The sequence below is a fragment of the Equus caballus genome, chromosome 10, assembly GCF_041296265.1.
Source record: "Equus caballus isolate H_3958 breed thoroughbred chromosome 10, TB-T2T, whole genome shotgun sequence".
NCBI classification, from domain to species: domain Eukaryota; kingdom Metazoa; phylum Chordata; class Mammalia; order Perissodactyla; family Equidae; genus Equus; species Equus caballus.
This window is the reverse complement of record NC_091693.1, coordinates 13,172,571-13,190,993: the sequence shown is the minus strand read 5'-3', so window position 1 is coordinate 13,190,993 and position 18,423 is coordinate 13,172,571. Positions and strand designations below refer to the sequence as shown.

Sequence of the window (18,423 nt, the reverse complement as noted above, 5' to 3'; positions counted from 1 at the left end):
CCTCCAAGAAATATTCATATCTGTGTTTTTTGTGAGTGTGCACAAGTGTGTGCAGATACGTATATGTGCGTGCATGAGTGGGTGTATATGAGAATGTATGTTTATATGGAAATATTTTAACTATAAACTAAATTTCCTTTAACGGTTATGGTACAGGTCAGGTTTCCTATTTCTTCTTGAGTTAGTTTTTGTTATTTCTAACTTTCCAAGAAGGTTGTCAATTTTGTCTAAATTATCAACTGTATTGCCATGAAGATTTTTAAGGGCTTCTCAATCCTGCTTCAGCTGTAGTTATATACGCCCTTTCCAACTACAAACAGGGCTTATTTGTGCTTCCCCTATTGTTGGGTTGACTTCTTTGTCCTTAAAAGACCATTCCAGGACATTATCCTCATTCCTACTACCTAGAAAGGGAAGGCCTTTTGGTCAGTATGTGTTCCCTACCATCCTGAAGCAGCTGCCTATCTATCATTTTCGTGACCTGGTAGAAAGTATTATCCTTTCTTCCTTTGAATCTCAAATACAACACTAGAGGCAGCTCCTGAACCTTCTCCCAGACCCAACCACCCGCAACCAGCCCCAGGAAGAGCAGAGGCCTTCCCTGGTTCTCAAGATAGTGGAGGTTGCTCTCCTGGCTGCTAGCTCCAGACATCTGCTTTGTCGCATGTCCACGTGACATCAGCCTGGAGGGCCCAGGGCACCCTCCTACAGCCACCATGCCAAACATCACCAGAACCCTGTGCACTTCAGTAGGACCCCAGTGGAACTTGGGGAGCCTCTGGAAGCCAAATCCCTGCCTGCAAGAATGCACCCCACCACCTGCTCCTCCAGGGCCCCTGCATGTGCACACCCGACCTGAGCCTGCACTGCATCCAGCGCACCGGCTAAGAGTATGGGTCACACCTGGACCACCTGCCAAGTTGCGGTCGGACTAGGACCCGCCAGTCCACACCCATGGTGGTCATCTGGACTTGGGGGGTGCTTTCCCAGGAAGTCAGCCAGGCAGAGGACAGAGGCCCCAGGATGGTCAGGGAGCACATGGACAGGCTCTCAGCCACAGCTCAGCCAACACCCATGGAGAGGGAGTATCTCCCTGAAAAGTTCCCCCAAGGACCAGGTTGCCCACAGCCACTGACCTCCCACCCCCACTATCCTCTCACCTAGGACATGCAGGAAACCTTCCCCTTCACACTTGGGAACTGCAGCTCCTAAGACAACAGTACTGGGTCTCTGTCCCAGAAAGCAGAGGCCGGGCTGCTGAAACTCAGAGATGGAGGGCGGGTCCCCTCACGAGTCAGCACTCAGCTTGCCCCTTTCTCACCCACAGAGTCATCTCTCTGACCTTTCTCCTGGGAGTAAATCCCACCTTCCCAGTATATTTGAGGACATGCGAAAACCCTAGTGCCAGGCTGCGTTTCTGTGTCACAAATAGAAATAATGCCCTGGGTTTGGAGATCCCTGGGTCTCTGTGTGGTGCTGACAGACCCAACGCCAGGACACAGCAGAGGCCAATGTTGCGGGAAGGGTGGGTCATCGTCTCAGGGGACAGGGATTCCCATCAGCCTTGTTGTTGAAAGTGTGCTCCACAGGCCAGTGTGATCAGCATCACTTGAGAGCTTGTAAGATACAGACTTTCGGGTCCACCCCACACCTGCCGGGTCAGAATCTGCATCTTAACAGAATCTTCTGAGTCTGAACAAGAGAAAGAGAGAAGCTACCCCCCCCTACAAAATGGAGTCTCAGCCTGGCTGGGTATCCACAAACCCGGGCAGCAGCTGAAGTAGCATTTTTAAGGTGTTAGCTGGGTGTTGACAATCATTTTAAAGTTCCGCAGGTGATTCTGGAACCCAGCAGGGGTGACATCCTTGTGACAAGAGTTCCTGATGTAGCTGCAGTAGTCCTGCTCTGAAGGAAAAAGTCAAACGTGAAAGAGAAAAGGCTTCAGGAGAGCCTGACTGTGCATCCTGACTCAGAGTTGGGATCGCCAAGGACACCAATGCCCAGGCTTGTGCTTGTTCAAACAAGGGTGTGTGTGTGTGTGTGTGTGTGTGTGTGTGTGTGTAGGAGGAACCACAGAAAAGGCTTCAGGAGAGCCTGACTGTGCATCCTGACTCAGAGTTGGGATTGCCAAGGACACTAATGCCCAGGCTTGTGCTTGTTCAAACAAGGGTGTGTGTGTGTGTGTGTGTGTGTGTGTAGGAGGAATCACAGCTAAAGGCAGAGAGGCCTCCACAATTCCCAGGGAACCAAAATGTAGACAGAAAGGAAAGGGGAAGGAGGAGAAGCGGGAGGCTGGAATGAGATGAGAGAGAGGGAGGGTCCTGAGCAGAGAGACCGCCTCCAGCGCATGTGACCCAGCTAAAGACTCCTGCCCCTGGAGGAGGCTCAGCGCAGAGGAAGGAAGGACAGCAGAGCTGAAGCACCTGGACAGCAGGGCTTGTGAGCATTTTGGGATCCCAAGCTCTTCTCACAGAGGGAGGGACAGAGCAGGCAGCAGACACCATGGAGCCCCCCTCAGCCCCTCCTCACAGAGGGCACATCCCCTGGCAGGGGCTTCTGCTGGCAGGTGAGAGGGGATGATACCCTGAGGGTGGGTGGGAGATGGGAGAACAGAGACTGACTGGAGTCTCCTGGGGAGAACAGGACCCTGAGAGGGGACAGAGGACTTCTGCTTGGACCTGAGGGGAGGGGACATACAGGAGCAGAGTAGGATGGGGGCTGTGGACTCAGCAAGAGGAAAAGCTTAGTGAGCTGGAATTCGTGAGGAGCAGGAAAAACTCAATTGCTATATTGTTTTCAAGTTACATTATGAAAATAAGATGACTGTATCAGAGTGACAATTCAGAAAAAAAATAACCATAGGCACTAAACATTGTCCTTACTAATAAGCCTCAGAAATTGACAAATAAACACCAGGATGTGGAGGGCCCTGGAAATATTCATTCATCCACAGGTGTTTGCAGCCTGTTCCAAGCACTGGATCACAACAAGATCAGACAAGTCCCTATCCTCAGGAGCTCACATTATGTGGGTATGAGGAGAGATAAGCAAAGAGATCTAGAATGTGATGTTAGGGACTGACATTGTCATGAAGGGAACAGAGCATGGAATGGTCAGAAAGTGAAGACAGGGGTCTTTAGAGCAGGTGGTAGGGAAGGCGTCTCCCAAGGATACTCCTGAGAGCAAGCAGGGCTCTGAAGGCAGTGAGGGAGTAAATCAGGTAGACACCTGGGGAAGAGCACGGGGAACAGAGGAAATAACAAGTTCAAAGGGGTTGAAGTAATGGTGATCATGCTGCTGACCTTGACCAACAGGAGACACACACATACACACACACGCACACACACGCCCCAAGTCTAGGAGATGAAGAGAACTTCTCAGGACCTACAGCCTCATCTTTCTATCCCAATGTGTACATCCAAATATTGATTGATCTCACTCTCTCTTCCCTCCTAGCCTCACTCATAAGCTTCTGGAACCCGCCCACCACTGCCCAACTCACTATTGAATCGGTGCCGACCGATGCTGCTGAAGGGAAGGAAGTTCTTCTAGTTGTACACAATCTGCCTGGGAATCTCCTAGGCTATGGCTGGTTCAAAGGGGAAATAGATTCCAATCAACAAATTGCATCATATGTGATAGACACACAAGAAATGACACCAGGGCCTGTAAACAATGGTCAAGAGATAATATTCCCCAATGGATCACTGCTGTTCCAGAATGTCACCCAGGAGGACACAGGATACTACACCCTACCAGTCATAAAGATAAATTTTCAAAGTGAACTAGGAACTGGACAGCTCCACGTATACTGTGAGTGATCTCTCTCAGATTTCTGGGAGTTGGGTGGGGTGAATTCTACTTTACACACATGGGATTAACAGGCCGGGACTGTGCCTACATCCCCTTCTGTATTATGTCTCATGCTGAGGTTTGAGCATTTAGTGCAGGGCACACACAGTAGAGACAAACATCATAAGATCAGAATACCCTTCTCAGAATCCAGCCCCGGCAGACATTGTTGCAGAGAGAAGAACAGTCTGACGGGAGTAACTCAGCAGAGGGAGGTCAGTCTCAGTCCAGCTCCCTGGGCCCCTCCCCGTGAACATGACCCTAAGGAAGGTCCTGCACAGCTTGATCAGAGCCTGGCCTGAGGGGCCCCCTTGGATCCTCAGAGAGAAGCTCAGCCCTGGGAAACCTCTGCCCAGACCCCTGTCCCAGGTATCATGACTCCAGTGACCCTGGGGTGCCTGTGCTAGGGTTAGATTTTAGCCTCCTGGGCAGGGCTGACTGGGAGCAATGATTTCCTGGCTGCCCAAGTCCCGAAGTTCCTGAGCTGGTCACCAGCCAGGGCTTGGCCTTAAGAGCCACATCTGGGCAGGGGCGGAGTCTGATCCTTCGCCTGAGACTTGGCATGGATAGGACAGATGGAGAAGGTCCCCAGGCCGTTAGCCAACTGTGCTAGGACATACAGGACTCTACAAGATGGTCGCCATCCCCAGGGAGGAACAGAGGACAGAAGATGCTCCTGGCAGCTCCTCATGTACCTAGGATCAGGCCCAAGCAGCTCTCTGTCTCTTGAACGCCGTTTATTTGGGTAGCTCTTACATACTAAGCTTTAGGTCAGGTATTTGAGGATATTTTAAGGTTAATTCAGACAACTTGGTAACTGAGAGGCCATTTACTGCATTTTATTTAGGGGAAACTGACGCACAGAGAGACACAGTCCCCGAATCATGGTCACACAGACCGTGAACAGTAGATCAGAGTCATGGGAAGATCTTTGTGCAATCACAGCCCCGACCTCTGCACCACCCTGGGGCCTTATCAAGCACTTATGGACCCCAAGACCAGCCATTGGATCAGATCCTTTCTTCTAGATTTTCTGGTTTGTATAGTGACGATAAATGGAGAATTAGTCTGATTTTACTCAAGAACCAAATTATCTTCATCAACAATCAGAGTCAGTGCAGAGATGTCCAGGCCTCCCATTCTGGTGGCTGATCCACAGCTCCCTGAAATGGACTTGATATCATTTATTTGTTTCCTGATGTGCTGGTATCACCCCCACTGGAGTATAAAGGAAAGGACTTTGCTTTCTTACTCCCCACTCTACACCTGCAACCATCATAGGTCCCAACAACTCAATTGCTCTTTCATGAGGGAGGCAAGGAATGAAATGTAAATGAATGATCCCTAATCTCTTCACAGACTGGAACTTGGATGCAGGACCCTAGGAGGTTATGGCCACACTTGTTCTCTGTCACTCCGGAGGCTGAGACCCTTGTTACATTCCTCTGACCACCAGCCCCTAAGGCCACTCTGAGAGAAGAGTCTCATGACTGTGGGGCTGCTCAGCCATGGCAGGGTTTTTAAGGCTGTTCTGGCCCTGTCCCTAGGGCAACAAAAGGCTCTTGGTGACTTGGGACTTGGAAGTCACTTGTAACCCCCACTGCTCACAACCTTGGATGTTTCTGGCTCTCTTTGCTCCTCCCACATCCTTCATCTTCCTCCCCATTCATTCCAGCTGTCCCTGTTCTGCACAGCTTCCCCCGCTCTTAAGCCTCCCTGGATTCTCCCACTGACACTTGTGGTCAGGCTCTCCCTCCAGGGCAATGGTAAAGGACACAGAAATCAGTGGGAGCAGCAGCCCCTTGAGGTTCCATCATGAGCTAATTTCCCCAGGTCACCAGAAGAATGAGCTTCCACTGTGTCACCATCCAGGGCCCTTTCCCTCCATGACGTCAACAAGTGGAATGTAACGTGACGGGGACATGTGACTTCTCAATCTACTCTCTACATGATTCAACCAGGGATTCAAAGGCAGAAGGACAGGTCTGCAGTCCCCAAAAGCTCACAGGTTCATTTCACCCCTTTGACTCCTTACTCACATCCTCATCCTGGTGAGGCTCCCATTCTTCCAGTGGTTCCTGAGAACTTTCCAAGGTGGGGCTGGCCAGACCCTGCACCATCTGACTGGTTTATTTCCTGTTTCACACACATAGGTCCTCATGATGACACTTTTACCACACGGCAGGATGTTCTCAGATGGTGAGATCCACCAGGTACTATCCTTTCACTTAGAGGCTGACCAACTTGGATGAATTTGATCAAACTTACGTTGCCTGAGGTCAAAAGACAACCACATACAAGCATTAGACCTTCTTTCCATTTTGCATGACTGTCCTTATAAATTGGTGACAAGGACCTATTTCCTAAATTTACTAACATAACACATATCATTTTGACTAATTTGGTAGCATTCCTCCCTTTATATAACAGAAACACCTCAGACCATCCCCCTGATCAATTCTGTCCTCTTAACAGGACTCTACCCAGGAAGCCACTGATTTCAAAGCAACTTTAGCATCTTCCTTTGAGTATTATGTGATCCTGGTTGGACTGCAGAACTTGGTCTATGACCTTTAGTGCTTGCTAGAGAGAGATCCCTCCAGAAACTGGTCTTAGATCTTTGGGGCATTAATATTCATTTTCAATATGGAAACAATTTTACTTCTCAGATTTCTGTCTCATAATTGTGTTTACAAATGGTCCATGAGGGCTAGATTCTCCCTCCCTTTCCACTGGATACCCTTTCTGCACTTGAAAACATCCACTTGTATTTCAGGAAAGATCAACACGGTACTCACTACCCTCTCAAGTGGGAGAAGAGGCTTTAAAGATAAAGGGCAGAGCAGATGGCTCTGCTGCCAAAGCCAGCCAGCCCCTGCCTGTCCCACTCACACTTTTCTGGATCATTTCTAGTCTTAACTCTGCTCTACTCTTTATGACATCACTGCCTCATGCCAGTCACCGTGGAACACCTGGGCAGACCTGCCCTACTTCATGGCCCTGCAGCGTGAGCGCTGAACTGACTTCTGGGCTTTCTCTGATCTCCCCATTTAGTAATTCTGCTTGAATACCCAGTTATAGGCTTCGCTGCTCAGGCCCCTTTTGGCTTAAGAACTATAGGAAGGCCCATCATTACCCATCTCTAGGATAATCCTGGAAAACAAGGCCTCAGGAAAAACACATCTATGCTAAGTGATGTAGGTCTGTGTAATAGAAAGGGCCTCAGCACCCACACTTTCCAGGGGAAGACCCCAAGTTTGGTCAGAAGTTAGCTGGTTAGTGAAGAGCCATGAGAAGCCCTGGGTGGTCTCTGACTCCCAGTCCTGTTTCTTTTCATGACTAACCCTGATGCTTATTTGACTTCTCCCAGACAGAGCAGGCAGGCTTACTTTCTCTGAGCACACAGATCCTTATGCATTTGCCTTGGAATGCACAGACCTGCCTTATTCCTTTAAGGACTTGGGTTGACTGAGAGGTGAGAAATGCCAACTCTGATTGAAGATGACTTTGGAGGAATCAAAGGTGCCACACAGGGTAATATTCTCTCTGTTATCTGTGCAGCGGAGTTAACCAAACCCAACATCACATGCAACAGCTCCAACCCCGTGGAGCACAGGGACCCTATAGTGTTAACATGTGAACCTGAGACTCAGAACACCACCTACCTGTGGTCGATCAACAATCAGAGCCTCCCGGACAGCGCCTGGCTGAAGCTGTCCCCAGACAACAGGACTCTCACTTTACTCCATGTCACAAGGAATGACACAGGACCCTATGAGTGTGAAACCTGGAACCCAGTGAGTGCTCGTCGCAGTGACCCATTCTACCTCAATGTTCTCTGTGAGTAACTTCTGTCCCTTGCTGACCCAGGCTGTCCACCCAAAAACACTGCCAGAGGCCAAGCTACATCTGTCCCTCTCAGGTCCATGTAGACAAACCCTCACCCCTGGACACCAGCATGGCCATGACTTGCTGTCTCAGACAAATCTGGGCAGGCCCAGCCTTGAGCCAAGACTAGGAAGGGATGGGCTGCTCCTGTCTTGAGGTGCTCAGGACCAGCAATCTGTGATGGGAGAAACAGGTTAATGTCTCAGACTCAGTATGAGTGAACACAGAAGGGTCAAGGTTGGGAGTTTTTAAAACAGGTTGTGACCCAGCTCAGTAGGATACAATGGCCTTTGTACAGACTAGGAGATTCCCCTTCTCTCTGATTATATCACATGTGGCTTTATTCTGTTTGCTCCAGATGGCCCGGATGCCCCCACCATTTCCCCCTCAGACTCCTATTACCAGCAAGGGGCAAACCTCAGCCTCTCCTGCCACGCGGCCTCTAACCCACCTGCACGGTATTCTTGGCTTATCAATGGGAGGCCCCAGCAATCCACCCAGGAGCTCTTTATCCCCAACATCAGTGCGAATGACAGTGGATCCTACACCTGCCTCGTCCATAACTCTGTCACTGGCCTCAATAGGACCACAGTCAAGACCATCACAGTCTCTGGTAAGTGGCTCCCTGGACCATCGACAACAGGCTCTGAGGTGGAAATGTCTGGTTTTCAGAAAAGAGCCTGCAGGAAGTTATTTCCTATCCTGTTTCCATGGACACAAGCAATCCCATAAGTATCCCTGAACCCTCACAACTACATCCACAGACCCTTCTTTCCCTTGCTCTCTGAGTTCCCAGGGAAGATGCGGGTCCAGCCTGGAATGCGGGGAGGGGGTTCTCTCACTCCCAGAAAGTCCCATACGGTGCAGGGGGCTTCACAGCGGGAGAAGGAAGAAGATCATTCTGCTCCAGGCTCGCCTTACGATTGAGTCTGCTCTGATGCTACCTGTGGTGGGACAGGGGCGTGTAGAGAAGGTACAGGGGTGGCCTGTCCTCAATTCGGCCAAATCGACATCAGATCCTTTTTCAGTCCAGGCTGCAGGAAAATGGGAAAAGAGTAAGCCTTGGTGCAGACTCCTCTGAGTTGTGTCCTGGCTCTGAAGTCACCAATTATATGACACTGTGTGGCACCAACACATATGTATAACAAAGGGAAACAGTGAATTATGGTTCACACTGGAAAGACAGGCAGATTCTTCCATGAAGACCCTTCACAGGACAGAAGGAGCAGTGCCCAAAAGCTTATAGTTTACAAAGAGGGCTAAGAGTGCCAGACTTTTGTTAAAAGTATGACCAATTCTCTCTAGAGATTTCCTTCTCTGTGATTCAGTACACAGGCCAGGAAGTAAAAGTGCTATTCAGATTGTGAAATCCTTTAGATTGGAACTTTTCCAGGTCCTAAGGGCATGAAGACTGGCTGGGCCATGCTCATTATCTAATAAAGTATTTAACAAAAGAAATGCCTTCTCTTCTCTGTTTAAAGTTACCATACTAAAGAGCAGGCCTGACCATTCATAAAGTCACAGAGAGCTCTAGCAAAGGGTCACACACAAGGCAATGGGAGGGGGCTGGCCCTACGGCCGAATGGTTAGAGTTCCAGGTGCTCTGCTTCAGCGACCTGGGTTTGTGGGTTCAGATCCTGGCCGTGGACGTACTCCACTCAACAGCCATGCTTTGGAGGCATCCCACATACAAAATAGAGGAAGAGTGGCACAGATGTTAGCTCAGGGCTAGTCTTCCTCAAGCAAAAAAAGAGGAAGATTAGTAATGGATATCAGCTCAGGGTGAATCCTCCTCATTGAAAAAAAAAAATGGGTGGAGAAAAATGGTATCTCATTGTGGTTTTAATTTGTATTTCCCTAATGATTAGTGATGCTGAGCATCTTTTCATTGATTATTGGCCATCTGTAAACCTTCTTTGGAGAAATGCGTATTTGGTTCCTCTGCCCACTTTTATACTGGGTTGTTTTTTGTTGTTTTGTTGAGTTGTAGTTGTTCTTTATATATTTTGGATATTAATCCCTTGTCAGATATATGATTTGCCAATGATTTCTCCCATTCTGTGGGTTGTCTTTTCACTTTGCTGAAAGTGTTCTTTGCTGCACAAATTTTTAAATTTTCATACAGTCCAATTTATCTATTTTTTCTTTGTTGCCTGTGCTTTTGGTTTCCTATCTAAGAAATCATTGCCAAATTAGATGTCATGAAGCACTCACTCTCTGTTTTCTTTCTAAGCATTTTATAGTTTTAGCTTTCACATTTAGGTCTTTTGAAGCATTGTCAGTTAACTTTTTGTGCATAGTGTTAGATAAGCTTTCAACTTCATTATTTTGCATGGATATACAGTTTTCCCAGTACCATTTGTTGAAAAGACTGTCCTCTCCCCATTGAATGATCTTCACACCCTTGTCAAAAATCATCTGACCTTATTTGTAAAGGTTTATTTCCAGGTTTTGTATTCCACTGGTCAATATGTCTGTGTTTATGCTAGTACCATACTGTTTTGATTCCTGTAGTTTTGTGGGGTTTTTTTTTTCTGCTTTATCTCCCCAAATCCCCCTGGTACATAGTTGTATATCTTAGTTTCAGATCCTTCTAGTTGTGGCATGTGGGACGCTGCCTCAACGTGGCCTGACGAGTGGTGCCATGTCCGTGCCCAGGATTTGAACCGGCAAAACCCTGGGCCGCCGCAGCAGAGCACGCAAACTTAAACACTCAGCCACGGGGCTGGCCCCAGATTACTGTAGTTTTGTAGCAATTTTTGAAATCAGGAAGTGTGAGTTGGCCAACTTGTTCTTCTTTTTCCAGATTGTCTATTTGGGGCTCTTGAAATTCCATAGGAATTTTAGGATGGATTTTCCTATTTCTGCTAAAAAAGGTCATTGGGATTTTGATAAAGATTGCATTGAATGTGTAGATTATTTTGGATAGTATTGTCATCTTAACAATATTAAGTCTTATAATCCATGAACATGGAATGCCTTTCCATTTATGTCTTCTTTAATTACTTTCAGCAGTGTTTTTGTACTTTTTCAGAGTGTAAATCTTTCAACTCCCTGGTTAAGTTAATTCCTAAGTATTTATTCTTTTTGATGCTACTGTAAATAAAATTTTCTTAGTTTCCTTTTCAAATTGTTCATTACTCACTTATAGAAACACAACTGATTTTTTTACGTGTTGATGCAGTATCCTGCAGCTTTGCTGAATTTGTTAGTTCTAAGAGTTTTTTGTGGGAACTTTAGTGTTTTCTAAATATAAGGACGTATCATCTACAAACAGATCATTTTACTTCTCATTTCCAATTTAGATGACTTTTATTTCTTTTTATTGCCTAATTGTTGGCTAGGACTTCCAATACTATTTTGAATAGAAGTGGTAAAATCAGGCATCCATGACTTGTCCTTGATCTTAGAGCAAAAACTTTGTCTTTCACCACTGACTATGATGTTAGGTGTGGGTTTTTTATATATGACTTGCATTATGTTGACTTAGTTTCCCTCTATTCCTAGTTTGAGTGTTTTTATCATGAAAGAACATTGAATTTTGTCAAATGCTTTTACTGATTCAATCTCCTTACTAATTATAGGACCATTCATATTTTCTATTTCTTTAGGATTCCATCTTGGAAGGGTTTGTGTTTCTAGGAATTTGTCCATTTATCTAGGTTATCCAATTTGATGGCATATAACAATTCCTGGGACTCTTAAAATTCTTATTTCCTGTAGAATTGGTAGTAATGTCTCCACTTTCATTTCTGATGTTAGTAATTTGAATCTTCTCTCTCTTTTTCTTAGTCAATCTAGTTATAGGCTAGTCAATTCTGTTAATCTTTTTTGAAAATCCAACTTTTGGTTTTGTTGATTTTCTCTATTGTTTTTCCACTTTCTATATTACTTATCTCCACTCTAATCTTTATTATTTCCTTCCTTCTGCTAGCTTTGGACTTAGTTTGTTCTTCTTTTCTAGTTCCTTAGGTTATAAAGTTAAGTTGTTGATATGAGATCTTTCTTCCTTTTTAAGGGAAGCATTTACATTTATAAATTTCTTGCACAAGATTCTTAACTTGTCTGAGCCTCAGTGCTCAACTGAAAATTGCAATGAGTACAGTTGACCTCCGTATCCACAGCTTCTATATCCATGATTCAACCAATTGCAGATTGAAAGACCTACTATGGTTGCATCTATACTGAACGTGTGTAGACTTCTATTTATATAGCATTTACATTGTATGAAGTATTATAAGTGACGTAGAGATGATTTAAAGTATATGGGAGGATGTGTGTGGGTTATATGCAAAAACTACACCATTCTATATAATGGACTAGAGCATCTACGGATTATGGTAATCCACAGGGGCTCCTGAATCAATCCCCCATGGATAAAGAGAGATGACTGTACCTGCTTAATGATATTTTTTTGAAGATTTAATGTAATAATCAATTAAACTTTTAGCAAAATGCCATTTTCAGAGGAAATGTTCCATAAGTATTAGCTGCTATTATTACTCTATTATCATTAGCTTCTATGAACTCAGGAAGTCCTAGGGTCAAGGATTACTTGACTCTAGATCTACCATTTACTAGAAATACGAATTTAGGTAAGTTTTTTCACCACTGTAAACTTATGTTTTCTCATCTGTAAAATGGAAACAATGTCTATCTGACAGCTCTATTATATGAATCAAATGATATATATGTAAATTATATAGCTAAAGGCTGTCACAGTACCTCGTAGTACTTGCTAACATTAGCATTAATCATCAGTCTTGAGTTGACAACAGGAATAGAAAAGAAGAAACAGATGCAAAAGGAAAAATACAATAGGTAGAGGGGAGGTATAACACAAAAAACCATTGGGACATGGTTACTGACTAAACATAGGAGAGAAAAAAGGAGTTGAATGCAAAGTTTCATGTCTTCTATGTTAGTTTTCCTCCTGAGATGCAGCCAAGAGGGGATCAGACATACAATTCATTTATTGGGGAAAATGCCTGTAAAGGATAGTGGGGCAGGAGTGGGAAGAGCCTGGGGGATTCCACAAACCACAGACAGACCATGATGCATGATCCCTGTGAAGGAGAAAGAGAAGGAAGGAAGCTTTAGTTTGCAGTGCAGCTCTAAGAGAGTGTCTACGAGGCTGACAGGGAGTCCTTGAGCTAAAGTCACCCATCAGGGGAAAATCGTTTCTCACAGATTTGCGATTGCTTTCATATCCCTGCTGGGAGCCTGTGGGAAGGGTGGTCACCGTGCATTGAATGGTGAGGGTGAATGGAGACGGTGAATTCAGAGTGCACTAGCCCAGGCCTTCTGTCAATTAAGTCCCCACCACAAGAGACCTGAGAGGGACAGAATCATGAGTAGACTGAGGAAGGAGGCCCTGAGAGGAAAGGCAGTATCCACCATGATATAAATGAACATTGAAGAGCCCCAAAGAATTATCAGCTGGCAGTGTCCTTCCTCACTCAAGGAGCAAAGATCCTATGCTCAGGAATAGCAGTTCCAGTGTCTGATATTTATATAGGTCAAGTGGCCAGTGCAATCTCACAGAGCACAAACCCTCAGCCTCCAACCACAGTAAGTAAAGCCACTCACCTCTGAGAGCTGGTGTGTTCCACCACGTGCCCTGCCCTAGCAGGGAATCCTGGATTCCCAAACCACTCCCTACCTTCTGAACTTTTAGAGGGGATCTCCACTCCCCAACATTAAGTTGGCATAGGTCCTCACACCCTTCCTAGCCACAACAGATTCCCCTGAGATATAGCCCCAGGAGAGATGGTCACTCTGCTTAAGCCACATAGGTCTGAGGAAGATGGACCTGTTTCCAGGAGCCACTTCCTCATCCTCCTGCTTCCCCCTCCTGCCCATTTATAGATGTGGGCATTCTCTTTTGGTGAGACTTTCCCTGTCTTGTGGTGCTCTGGGAGCTGTGGGCTCAATGCCCTGCCTTGCCACTGAAGCCTGTTGCTGAGAAACACATCAGGGAAAAAAATCAAGGTCTTATGACCTGAAAAAAATCTTCAGAACTGGATGGAGGCATCCTCTGGCTCTACTCTTGCCGCTCCTCTGGTACTAATGCCCTGGGTCTGGACCACAGACTCTGAGGGAAGCCAATTCCTTAAGTGATCATGGGCCACCTCCCCACTCCACCTTCCCACCACCTGCCATCTCCTTCAGGGAGAAATCACATCTTAGGAACACCATTGTTCTAAGAACATAAGTCAGCTTTGTATTTCCATGAGTTGGTAACTCTTCTTTTGCTTCCCTGGGTCAGGGCCACTCTGACAACCCCCTTATCAAGGTAAGCACACCCAGTTTCACTGTTTCACTTTCTCATGGAAATACCTCTGTTTAGAATGGGTTATACTTGAAGACACCAATGTGAGACCAGGTTTGGGTCAAAGTTCCTCGATGTAGCAGCAAACAAAGAAGGGTTGGTAACAACTCCCATGAGTCTACCTCATTGGAGCACGGCTCTTTGGAATTACCACCATCCTGTGTTTGAATCCTTGCTGAGACTGTTAGTAGCTCTGTGATCTTGGACAAGTAGCTTAACGTTTCAGATCCTCATTTTGTCATCTAACAAATGGGCATGCTGCCTACTTCGAAGAGAAGCTGAAGGAATTCAATGAGATACAAATGTACAGCACCCAGCACGGTGCCCAACACAAGGAAGGCCTCAGTCATTCTCCCTCCTCTACCTTCAGGCTGACTCTGCTCTTACTCTCAAAGGATAATTTCCATTCCAGTGGGTCTGTGGCCTTCGTTTCTTTAATTTATAATAATTTTACCAAATTTTTCCCATCTTATCAAGTACATACATATATACCCTGAAATGTGCTTGAATCATAAATATAGTTTAACACTGTATGAATTTCCCCAAGTTAAACATACCCATGTAAGCAGCACCAAAATCAAGAAACAAAATCCTGTCCCCCCAAAACCCTCCACTTCCTTCCTTCCAAAGAGTAACCACTATCTTGACTTCTAATGCACTAGATTAGTTTTGCCTGTTTATGTTCTTACATAAATGAAAGACACAGTATATCCTTATATGTGTCTGGCTCCTTTCATTCAGACTTGCTTTGTGAGATTCAGTCATATTGTTGTATGCATTGGTAGTGTGCTCCTTCTCATTGCTGTATCATCATATTCCATTGTATAAATACCATAATCTCTCGCTTCTAGTGATCACTCAACAGGATGTTAGCAAGCAAAGATAATGGTTGATAAAAGCCCTTCTCAAAAGCTAAAAATTTCAAAGTGGTGATAGCACGTGGTACTGAATCACACTAGACCAGGTGAGGGCCTGACCTATGACACTGATTTAACTGACTGCTGCTCATGCCTTTCAGATCGATGAAGTGGCATTTTCTTCCCTGAACTTCAATGCCCAGGAATCAAAGAAACCAACTTTAGCCTCCCCACCCTCATCAGCTACAGAAACAGTTTATTCAGAAGTGAAAAAGAAGTACTGCAACCTGCCCTGTTTGCTGCCCTGATGACATTCCAATCTTCTCATCCCCATCACTGGAAGGATAGCTTTACCCTCAAGGAAAAGAAGCTTCTTCCTCCACCCCACAACTTCCAAATGAGGCACCTCCAAGCTGCCCAGTCACAGCCCCTCCCTTCAGTGTCAATACATGAAAAGGTAAGGCTAGGAGTCTGTAGGAAACCCAGTCTTTCCAATCCTTGAACTTAGGCAAAGCATACCATGAGAGAAAGTTGCCAGAACATCCCTCCCCTCCCCCTCTCCTGACCTAAACTAGTTTTAAATTTAACTATTCAGAGCACAATAACCTCCCTGTCCCAGTCCTGTCTAACTTGAATTTGCCATAACCCTGAGACATATGTCTTTATCTACTGAAATGCATGTGCCAGAAAGGAATAGAGAAAAAGTAAAAGTAAAAACTTCTCCTGTGTCTACAAAGCCCAGGGTGAGCCCATGAGACACAGGAAAAGAAATATATAACCAATTCTGAACTAAGAAAAAATTCTACACATTTGTCCACTGCAGCATTGTCTACCCATAGGACCAGGGCCTAAGAACCTTGCTGCTTAGCTGGAATACCACATAAGCCCATGGCTTGCCTGTCTTCAGAGAACTCACTAGAAGCAACTAGAAAAGTTATTTTTCCAGTTTCACAGGTGAGTCCTAATGGAAAATGAAAAAAAAAATGCATGTAACTTTCAATCACTTTAAGGGCTTTATTCAAGTAAATGCCCACAGAAGGGGAGGTTACGGCTTTAGGGAGGAGTCAGCTGGTAACAGAGACAACTTGCTGGGAATCTGGGAAAGGAATCAGAGAGGTACCCTTCAGATATTATTTAAATAAGTGTTAAAAATGCACAATTTACAGAATTGGGTTTTTTCTCTATAGTCTGAGACATTCTGCCATTTAATTTTTGTAACTGCTTATTTATGTGAGAGGGGTTATTTTCACTTAGCTTAGCTGTGTAAGTCAATCTGACTGCCTTAGATGAAAGAAGCCACCAAAACTCCTCAAGTCCCCTTGGCCAGGAGCTCCTCAAGGCTTTTATGTCAGGGGCTCCAAACAGAAAAGAAGAAGAAGCCATTTTCCTCATTCATGGCTAGAAATGGATCTAACTCAGTTTCCAGGCATCTCAGGCCAATCACCAGCCTCCATTCTACCCCATGTATCTGCCTGTGTATGTTCTGTCAGCCCTACTCACTTTCTCAGGAAACTTTGGCCCCTGCTAAGGTGCATTTGGTCCTGTGAAGTGGGAGTGCTTGAAGGGAACACTGTCACTCATGCCATTGGCATCATTTACAACCTAGAAAGCTGCACTGGTGTTGATGCCCCTTAGGACACAAGGGGAATATTATCACTGGGCCCTAGGCTTCTTGAAGACCCTGTGAAATTCGTTTTCCCCCATGGGGTCTATGAGTCCCAGTGTGTCTTAGGATAAAAGGAAGGGCAGGACAAGGAGAGGCAAATGCACTTCCCACCCAGCCTTCTTCTGCACAGATGGAATCTCTTTGGGGCTGTTGAGAGAAAGGTTTTACTCAATATCTATTACTTGATCTCATGCTGTGTCTAAGAGACCCCCTCAAAGAGGGTTATTTGGGAGTTCTCTGTGCTCAGTACCTCATTCAGGGTTTTCTAACCCTGACACACACTGTATGGACTTCCTCTCATCCACACTATTCTGTGTTGTTTAATTTTGCCTGGCTAAGGCTATTTTGGAATTATTTGTAAAATCTGCTCTATATTTATAATAAAAATTATATATCAGACGTCAACATGCTGCTTCATTGTCAATACTGCTTTAGACAATGTCTTCTTTACAGGCAGAAGAAAGAGAACTTGCTTAACTGGGCATCAGAGTAAGCCTATTTCTAAGTCTACAGATATTTGATCTAGTGATCAGAGAATTAGCTACATTCATTTGCACACCTGCTAACAAAGTGGGTCTATCTAGAATCAACAGGCCACATCTCCAACCTGTCTGGAAGAAACTGCCTATCTTCCTCCCACAAAGAAGATGATTTCATGAGGAAAAGATCTCCCAGCCTCTTTCTTAGGGACAAATAACACTTCCCACACGGGTGGCTCCAGTGAATCAGATGCAGCAATACAGCTTTCATTCACAAGTGTCTCCACAGTTTCAATCACATAGAAATCTCTCTAGCACCTTCTCTCTTCCTTGTCCCCAGTTCCTTTGTTCTGCCCCCTCAGAGGGTCAGATCTCTTCTGACCTGAATAACTGTCATTTATTAATTTCACTAAGTAGTAACCTGTTATCTCATTTCCTTCACTTCCAAGCCTTGAAACACGTGTGCTGTGTTTCTCCTTCCTCATCACCTCATTCCTCAGGGGCTTCTGCCAGACCCAAGGCTACTGAAAGCAGCATAAAATCAGTATCCATCTTTGGCCAAATTCAAAGGTATATTCACCATCCTCACATTGTTCACTCTTAAAACATCCAAGACCACAAACAACTTCTTCCTTCTTGGACGCTCTCCTCCTCCCATCCCCACTGACACACTGCACCCCCACACCAGAGTTAGTTCTCAGACCCTGACTGAAACCCTCCAGTACCCTCTTTCCTTGGGTCAGTGACCTCTCGGCAGATGCCTCCTGCATCTCTATCTCTAGTCCCTGCCACTTCCGAGAACTCATCACACCCACTTTCAAATACCTTATGAAATTACTCCTTATTTAAACCAGCTTTGACTCAGAACTCACTGATTTTTCTCAGTGACAACACTATTTCCTCAGCCCTAGCTCTTTTGTTTCCCAGATTCAATACATCATCAGAGCCTGTTGATTCTTTTTTAACATCTCTCAATTGTGTTGTTCTCCCATTCCCACAAACCTAAATAACTCAGGCCCTCAACAACTCTGCTGCTGGAAGTACAGCTTGACTTCTTGTCTCTGGACTCTCTACTGAAATCTTCCTTGCATACCGCTGTCTCATTACCTTCCTAAAACCTGGTTCACTCTCCTACTCAGAATCCACAGTGGCCTACCCTGGCCAACCAGATAAGTTCACATTTCTTCCTCTTTACTAATATTTCTCACTTTTGTTACCACTACTCTCCAGTATAATTCCTCCGTTCTAATTATATCTGTCTCCTTACCCCTTCCTGCTCCTCTACCCCATATTCACATACAATTCTTAGTCCCAATGACATGCCTGAAAACAAACACCAAACACGGCAAT

At 45.4% G+C, this 18,423-nt stretch overlaps 1 protein-coding gene and 1 long non-coding RNA gene across 5 annotated transcripts in view; one reads left to right on the top strand and one right to left on the bottom strand.

The window, feature by feature from the left end:
• The first annotated feature begins 2,193 nt into the window (after positions 1 to 2,193).
• LOC138915924 (cell adhesion molecule CEACAM1-like) lies at positions 2,194 to 16,999 on the top strand. Of its 3 annotated transcripts, XR_011422420.1 has the most exons (6): positions 2,232 to 2,566; positions 3,457 to 3,813; positions 7,414 to 7,692; positions 8,099 to 8,353; positions 15,090 to 15,385; positions 15,752 to 16,999. XR_011422420.1 is itself a non-coding variant. In XM_070224521.1 (5 exons), the coding sequence occupies exons 1-5, from the start codon at positions 2,503 to 2,505 to the stop codon at positions 15,095 to 15,097; spliced, it is 963 nt and encodes a 320-aa protein (XP_070080622.1). In that variant the 5' UTR covers positions 2,194 to 2,502; the 3' UTR covers positions 15,098 to 16,999. The 3 variants fall into 3 exon arrangements, 2 of the variants coding, with proteins under 2 accessions (XP_070080622.1, XP_070080621.1); XM_070224521.1 differs by having other exon boundaries at positions 2,194 to 2,566; positions 15,090 to 16,999; XM_070224520.1 differs by lacking the exons at positions 15,090 to 15,385; positions 15,752 to 16,999 and having other exon boundaries at positions 2,380 to 2,566; positions 8,099 to 8,573.
• Positions 4,672 to 18,423, bottom strand: part of LOC111775437 (uncharacterized) — a 42,207-nt gene continuing 28,455 nt past the window's right edge. Inside the window, exons 1-3 of one of the 2 annotated variants that reach the window (XR_011422426.1) lie at positions 6,651 to 6,765; positions 5,892 to 6,125; positions 4,672 to 5,015 (exon numbers count right to left, since the gene is read on the bottom strand). This is a non-coding gene — a long non-coding RNA (uncharacterized lncRNA). Of the gene's footprint in view, positions 5,016 to 5,891; positions 6,126 to 6,650; positions 6,766 to 18,423 lie in introns of those variants that run through there. The other variant, XR_002811120.2, reaches the window with a different exon arrangement.